A 7969-nucleotide genomic window follows, 5' to 3' on the forward strand; every position below is an offset into this window, starting at 1 on the left:
TGTGATCCGAATAGCTGTGGCTCTACCCAGATGATTTCCTCCACCATTACCCTTAGCTCCTCCTCAGAAAACCTGGGGTGTCTTTGGGGTGCCATGGATGTGGTGCGAGTGATATGTGTGGGGATGTGTGGGGTGATGTGTGGGGTGATGTTTTGTGGTGTATGCTGTGATATACGTGAATGGTGCATGGGTGATGGTGTTCTGTGCCTCTGATTGAGTGGGTGATCCTTGCTTGTCTCTCTCTGTTCGCAATCTTTTTTTTGTGGATGGGGTTTTGGGTAATGTGGGTGTGTATTTTATAGTGGTGTGAGTGTGGGGGTGTGGTGTGTGTGTATGTGTGTCAGGTGTGTGTAGTTTGAATTGTCCAATGTGGTGTTGTTTTGTAAGTGTGTGTGTATTTTGAGCGCAGCGGTCTGTACCGCCAATGATTTACCGCGATTGAAAGACCGCTGCGGTGATTCGCAGTGGTGATTCGTGGGTCGTGATACTGTGGGTGTATTCCTGTTGGCGTAACGGTGTGGGTTTTGCTATTGCCAGTTTATCACTGACGTTTGGTCTGGCGGACTTGTGTGGGTGTCTGTATAGTGGCGGGTTTCTATGTGTGGGTCATAATGCCCGTGGCAGATTACCGCCGCGGTCACGGTATGTTGGCGGCCATCAGCATTTACCGCCAGGGTTCTAATGAGGGCCATAGCCCCTTCCTTCGTTTAGTCTCACGTTCCCTATGTCAATTTGCATGGGTTCCTCATCAGTAGTTCCTCTAGTTTCAGGACAAGTTTCTTCACAACGATGAGGAGGTGCACGTGTACTTACTGAAGATGGCATACGATTCTTTTTCTGTTTCATCCTGCGTTCGTGAAGACAATATTCTATGGCGAGAGTTAAGAACATCAAACTCTGGAGATTCTCTACTCTAGCAGAATGCACTAATTCGTCTTTGATCTCCTCCTGCAGTCCTCTCCGATAAAAAGTAACAATGGTACATTCTACCAAAGAGGTTTCCGCTGCCAGTTGTCTAAAGCGAGTGATGTATTGTAAGACGTCCTGACTCCCTTGTTGGATGTCGCATAAGGCTTCTTATGCAGAAGTTTCAAGTCCAGGACACTCAAACATTTGCTTAAAGGCAGCGATGAAGGCAGGAATGTTAGACAGATGGGAATCATTGGAGGTTACCCAGGCTAAAGCCAGACCGGACAGGGCACTGATTAGGTATCCGACCTTGGTCTTGTCTTGCGTGAATTGTGACGGTCTAAATGCAAAATAAACCGTTAGGGCATCTAGGAATTCTCGTAATTTGTTAGGATCCCCAGAAAAACGGGGTGTAGAGGCAGAAACCGTGGGAACATCAGTGGTCCTGGAGGTTAAGGCTTGGCGTAAGGCTGCATTTTCGTTTCGGAGCTGTTGTAGTTCCTGGGCTTGTTGTTGGATAGTCAGTAGCAAGGATTGGTTTGCTTGTTCCGTACTTGTTAAGGGGTCCTCCATGGTGCTGGACCACGACCGGAGTTTTGGGCGTTGTAATCTGTCAGTTCTTGTCTTTGGCTTACTGTCCAGGCCAGAGGGAGATGGCATTCGGTCTCGGTTCTTGCATTCGGCTGTGGCTGAGGTAGGGGCGACTGCTTCCGGTAGCCATGGAGCTGTTGACAGTGATACACCACTAAAGTCTGTGCTCTCCAGAAGGAGTCCCAGAGGAAAAACCCCGTAGGGAAAAACCTCCAGACAGGAACTCCCTGGAAGGAAAGGAGGACACAAGAAAAATCAGAATCTTGATGTCAGAAAAAACACAGGAAGAACAGGAAAAAAACAGGAGGCAAAACTGGATTCCAAATAGAAGACCAGCTGGAGCGTGACCACCACAGGAGAAGTGTTGCAACGCAAAGAAAAGAGAATTCAATCCCCTTACATACTCCTAGACAGGAAGTGACAAACAGGAAGGTGAAAAACTGCCATCTTGGATTGGGAAGGGGTAATAGGACTAGATAGGAAAAGCAAAATACTAAGATGGGAGGCAGATGCCTGCAGGGAACCAGAGAAGAGAAAGGTATGCTGGGGGAAACAGGAAAAATGGCTACCTGAAGAAAGAGAAGGAGAAAGCCAAGTAGTGGGCATCAGGTGAGTGGAAGGCCGAGGGGGGGGCCCACGGGCCTTCAATATTAATATGTACGCTGTGCACAATGCACGGCGAGAACCGAAGCCCAATTCTGGGCTCCCGCCGCAGCAAAGAGGATGACACACAGGTAAGACAGTGTAACTTCACTTTTAATTGATAGTTTTGTGTTTGACATTGACACTGGCAGGCTGTTTTTTCCACTTCTATGGCCACTCACTGTACCCTTTGGAATCTCTATTTGCAGATATTTGTGCCCCACTATCGCTCCTGGTGGGTTGACTGCAGCCAACTACAGGTCATTCCTATGTATACATTACTGTACAGTTGAATTGCAGTGTTTAAACCTTGTTAAATGAATACATAGTTAAATCATTTGACATACTCAATACTTGTATTTTTTCAAAGGGTGTTTACTTAAGTGCTAATAAGTAGCGGGGGATGTGCAATGAGCTGGGGTGATGGTGGAGGAAAATCCGGGATAGAGTCCAGTATACCTGGATCACAGGTGCATTGTCAAGGGGGCATAGGAAGGGGAGCAATGGCAGTTCAAGGTGGACTGGGTGGGACACAAGGGTGACATTCAGGAGAGTCTTATTTCCTGGCGGGGCTCTTGGCAATAGTCACTGCCTTCAGCCTGGATCGCAGGGAACGTTTGTGGGTGGTTCTCCTTCTGCAGGGGGAGGGGTGCTGGTGGCCTGTTGGTCCTGTGGCGTGGCCTCCTGTCCACTAGCGGCAGCGGAGGTGGAGGGCTGTTCATTGTTTGGCTAGTGGTAGGGGCCCGGTGGTGAGCCACTGCCTTCCTCATAGTGTTGGCCATGTCTGCCAGTACCCCTGCAATGGTGACCAGGGTGGTGTTGATGTCCTTCAGGTCCTCCCTGATCCCAAGGGACTGTCCCTCCTGCAGCCGCTGGTTCTCCTGCATCTTGTCCAGTATCTGGCCCATCGTCTCCTGGGAATGTTGATATGCTCCCAGGATTGCGGTGAGTGCCTCCTGGAGAGTCAGTTCCCTGGGCCTGTCCTCCCCCTGTTGCACAGCAGTCCTCCCAGCTTCCCTGTTGTCCTGTGCCTCTGTCCCCTGAACCGTGTGCCCACCGCCACTGACCCTAGGTCCCTGATCATACCTGTGTTTCTGGGGTGGCCTGGGGTCCCTGTAGTGGTGGGCACACTGCTGATTGACGTGTCCTGGGGACTGAGGTATGGGCCCGCTGGGTGGGTACTGTGCTGGTGTTTCCTGAGTGGGGAGGCTCTGTGGTGGTATGGGACTGTGGCTGGGTAACCGACTGTCCGGAGATCCCTGATGGGCCAGGTTGGTCATCCAGATCCAGGGATCCAGAGCTGCTGTCATCACTGTGGGCCTCTTCTGGGTGGGGGGGCTGGATGTTGCTGGCGCCTCCTCTCCGTTGACGTTGGCTGGGGGACCTGTGGGGATGTAAATGCAGTGTTATTGTTTCTGCGTTTGACATCTTGTGCATGGGGTGTTGCCCTCTATGGTTGTTATTGCCCTGGCAGCTTTGCCTTCTGTGAGTTGTTATTTGGTGGGCTAGCTGTTTTCCTCTAGTGTGCATGCTTTAGTGATAAGGGTCCAGGTAGGTCTGTGATGGGTGTCCATGTATTGGTGTTGCATGCAGGGCTTGGTATTGGGATGGGTGGGTTGTGATGGTGGGGTGTGTGGGAGGTGGTGGAGTGATGGGAGTGAGGGTAAGGGTGGGGGTATGTCATGGCATGCAGGTAGGGGGGTGAAAGTAGTAAAGAGTTGACTTACCAGAGTCCAGTCCTCCTACTGCTGCCAGGCCCTCAGGATGCATGATTGCCAAGACTTGCTCCTCCCATGTTGTTAGATGTGGGGGAGATGGTGGGGGGCCACCGCCAGTCCTCTGTACAGCTATTTAGGGGGTCATTCTGACCCCCGCGGGCGGCGGTCGCCGCCCGCATGGAGGGAGCCGCCATATGGCCGCTCCGCGGTCGAAAGACCGCGGAGGCCATTCTGGCTTTCCCGCTGGGCTGGCGGGCGACCGCCAGAAGGCCGCCCGCCAGCCCAGCGGGAAACCCCTCCCCACGAGGAAGCCGGCTCCGAATGGAGCCGGCGGAGTGGGTATGTGCGACGGGTGCAGTGGCACCCGTCGCGTATTTCAGTGTCTGCAAAGCAGACAATGAAATACAAAGTGGGGCCCCCAGGGGCCCCACAACACCCCATACCGCCATCCTGTTCCTGGCGGGCGACCCGCCAGGAACAAGATGGCGGTATGGGGTGTCAGAATCCCCATGGCGGCGCAGCAAGCTGCGCCGCCATGGAGGATTCTGCAGGACAGCGGAAAACTGGCGGAAGACCGCCGGTTTTCCTGTTCTGACCGCGGCTGAACCGCCACGGTCAGAATGTCCTGAGGAGCACCGCCAGCCTGTTGGCGGTGCTCCCGCATCCCCGGCCCCGGCGGTCCTTGACCGCCGGGGTCGGAATGACCCCCTTAGTGTCTTGCTGCCACTGAACACACCTTCCCCTATAGGTCATTCCACTTCTTCCTGATGTCATCCCTTGTTCTGGGGTGCTGTCCCACGGCGTTGGCCCTGTCCACGATTCTCTGCCATAGCTCAATCTTCCTAGCAATGGATGTCTGCTGCACCTGTGATCCGAATAGCTGTGGCTCTACCCGGATGATTTCCTCCACCATGACCCTTAGCTCCTTCTCTGAGAACCTGGGTGTCGTTGTGGTACCATGGGTGTAGTGTGAGTGGTGTGGGTGAGGGTGTGTAGGGTGATGTGTTGGGGTGTGTGATGTAAGGTGCGTGGATGGTGTATAGGTGATGGTGGTGTGTGACTGTGGTCTTGTCTGTGGTCTTGCTATCTCTCTTGTGGCACTTGTTTTTAGTTGTAAAGGGTTGTGGGTAATGTGGGTGGGTGTTATATAGTGGTGTGGGTGTGTGGGTGTGGTGTGTGTAGTTTGAATTGTCCAATGTGGTGTTGTTTTGTATGTGTATTTTGAGCGCTGCGGTATGTACCGCCAATGGTTTACCACCAATGAATTCGTAGTGATTTGTGGGTCATAATGTTGTGGGTGTAGTTCTGTTGGTGTAACGGTGTGGGTTTGGATACCACCAGTTTATCACTGACCTTTGGGCTGGCGGACTTGTGTGGGTGGCTGTATAGTGACGGATTGCTATGTGTGTGTCATAATATGGGTAGCGGTAATTCCCCGCGGTGGCGGTATGTTGGCGGCAGTCGGCATGGAGGTAAGCAGTACTTACCGCCAATGTCATAATGAGGGCCTAAGTGTTGCACAGCATGAGTAGTGCCACATGGAAACATGGTGGTGTGAGTTTGGCCTTTCTAGGGCTACCATAGTATCAATACAAATGACACTATTGTGGTGCAAGGAGGTTGTAAGTTCCACTAACGTTAAGACACAGTCTCAAATATGGACAATACAACACATATTTGGCATGGTCGAACTGTCAGTCCAGAATTATTTTGACAATCACCAGGTCCCTGAGACACAACCCATGTTAGTACTGTTCACCACCACACACCAATGCAAATATTCAACCAAACAGGAACACACATAATACCAGATGCAAGTGTGAGTCACCACTCCATCTAAAACTAACATCTGCCATGGCACATAGGAAACCACAAATATGCATGACTGACATGTTCTCACATTCCTTTGCAGCCGACCATGGTTACGGCATCCAGCCATGGGTAATAACCCCTTTTGGCAACCCAACAATGGAGGAAGAGCGGGTGTAGGCGGGTGTCCTCCACCGCGCCGGCGGTTCGCGCGTGTCGGAGGTGGGTGTTTACCATCCCCATGGTAACGTGGGGGCGGCTCCGGACACCTGGGACACGGATTTCCGGGTCCCGGGTGTTGAAAAGAGCGACGACGGACTCAGGAAGAGGAGGGAGGAGCCTTCGGAGGCAACGGCCTCAAAGGACGGAGCCGAGAGTCGGAAGGGGGCGGCCGTAGCGGAAGGAGCCAGGACTGAGAAGCAGGAGCTTCTCGACGAGAAAAGAAGACGCGAGGAGGGAACCGGGCCAGGAGAGACGAGCGCTGTCCGCCACGTCCCAGGAGGGACGTGGCTAAACAAGGTACGGTCCTTTGTCAAAGGGCAAGCCTAACCTCACTAACAGGGAGCAGGGGAGGAGAGAGTGGGAAGGGAGAGGGAGGTGGGGGGAAGAGGGGACTACACGGAGGAAACCTCTACTGCTACGTAGAGCAGTAGGCAGATATATCTCTCACACCCGGTTTATAGGAAGAACTTCCAGGGAGCACTAAGGGTGTTTTAAATACAGCACCTGTGCTTCTTTTACACACGACCGGGTCTCTCTCTCTCTCTCTCTCTCTCTCTCTCGCTCTCTGTTTTTCCCTTTGTCTCTCACAATCTTATTTTTGTATAATAATTATATACATATATATCCGACTTACCTTCCGTTCCACTCCTTTGTTTTCGGTTCACCGGGAATCCAAGACAGGCGGCGCCAGTCAAGAAGGGACCTATAAAGAACCCCAAAAGAAGGAAGCACTAAAGAAGATATCGCCCGAACAATCTAAAGTCACCTGTTTGCACACAATTCTTAAATAAATATCACCTTCATTGGCAATACGTCTCCGCGTTCTTCATATCACCCTCGCGCCCCGTAACAGTGGTGTCAGAAGTGGGACGAGATAGGTGGTACGAAGAATCTGACAAAAATGGGAGACAAGTCAACACTGGAGGACATGATTCAGCAACTAGCTGAAGGTCAAAGACACCTGCAGCTCGTATGGAAGGCACATCAGCGGGAGGCAAAAGAAGACCGGGAAGCCCTGCAAACCACATTGAAAAGCCAAGCTACCATCATGGCTAATAATCAATTGGTACACGAAACTGCTTTACAGAAATTAACTGATACCATCGCAGCAAGTAAAGTACATCCAAACGTCCCGAGTTCCGTCCTGCAAAAATTTCAAGAGGGAGAGGACCCCGATGCGTTCTTCACGAACTTCGAACGCGTGGCCTCCTCGGCCCAATGGGCGGAAGAGCGTTGGGGTCAATACATTGCCCCTCTCTTAACAGGGACATTACAGACGGCGTATCAAGCAGCCAATCACGGAGGTACTTCACCCTATAAAGATATCAAGAGCAGTATATTAGAAAGGGTGGGCCATGACTCTGAGTATTACAGGATGGGGTTCCGGAAAATCAGGTGGGGCCAGAGTGAGGATCCCAGAACCTTTTATTTCCGAGTTAAAGACCTAGGGTTAAAATGGTTGGGACCTCTGGGAACTGAAAGAGAGGAGATTATCAAGACGGTTATACTAGAGCAATATTTGGACTCACTTCCTGGTTCTACTAGGAATTGGATAAGACAACATCCAAAAGTTGACACCGAAATGGCCATAGATCTAGCCTGTGCCTATCACCGATCTGTTGATTTTAAGAACCCAGGTATCAGAGTCAATACCAAACCTCCCGTAGTACCCCTTATATATCCCCTACGACGGTTAGCAGAAGAACCGGGGCCGAGTCGGAGTGGAGAGGCGGCCCCCATGCAACAGCCCCAGTGTTACAGCTGTGGGGAATGGGGCCACATTGCTAGAATGTGCCCAAGAAAAGGCGACAGGGTAGAACCCATGGAAATAGGGGTTACTAGGGGTAGAGTACTGTGTACCGGTAAGGGAAACCTTAGGTTCAAACAAACCGTTAGGATAAACGGGAACCCCATACAGGCTCTTATAGACACGGGGTGCAGTCAGTCGGTGATACGAGGCAACCTGTTAAACCATATGGACCAAACTTCCCCACAGTGGGTTTCCATCTGCTGCATCCACGGGGAGAAAACCAACTACCCTTTGGCTCTGGTACAAATAGAGTGGGAAGAGTATCAGG

At 51.7% G+C, this 7969-nt stretch overlaps 1 protein-coding gene across 1 annotated transcript; it reads right to left on the bottom strand.

Annotated features, from left to right (window-relative positions):
- Window positions 1-1077: 1077 nt before the first annotated feature.
- Window positions 1078-1482, bottom strand: LOC138301702 (protein LDOC1-like). The gene has a single exon (XM_069242219.1). The coding sequence runs from the start codon at window positions 1480-1482 to the stop codon at window positions 1078-1080; it is 405 nt and encodes a 134-aa protein (XP_069098320.1).
- Between the last annotated feature and the right edge of the window lie 6487 nt (window positions 1483-7969).

This window comes from Pleurodeles waltl, chromosome 6 (assembly GCF_031143425.1).
Source record: "Pleurodeles waltl isolate 20211129_DDA chromosome 6, aPleWal1.hap1.20221129, whole genome shotgun sequence".
Lineage (NCBI taxonomy): Eukaryota > Metazoa > Chordata > Amphibia > Caudata > Salamandridae > Pleurodeles > Pleurodeles waltl.

Excerpts from the sequence above, each read along its gene's own strand:
- LOC138301702 (XM_069242219.1), bottom strand. The coding sequence starts at position 1,482 with ATGGAGGACCCCTTAACAAGTACGGAACAAGCAAACCAATCCTTGCTA.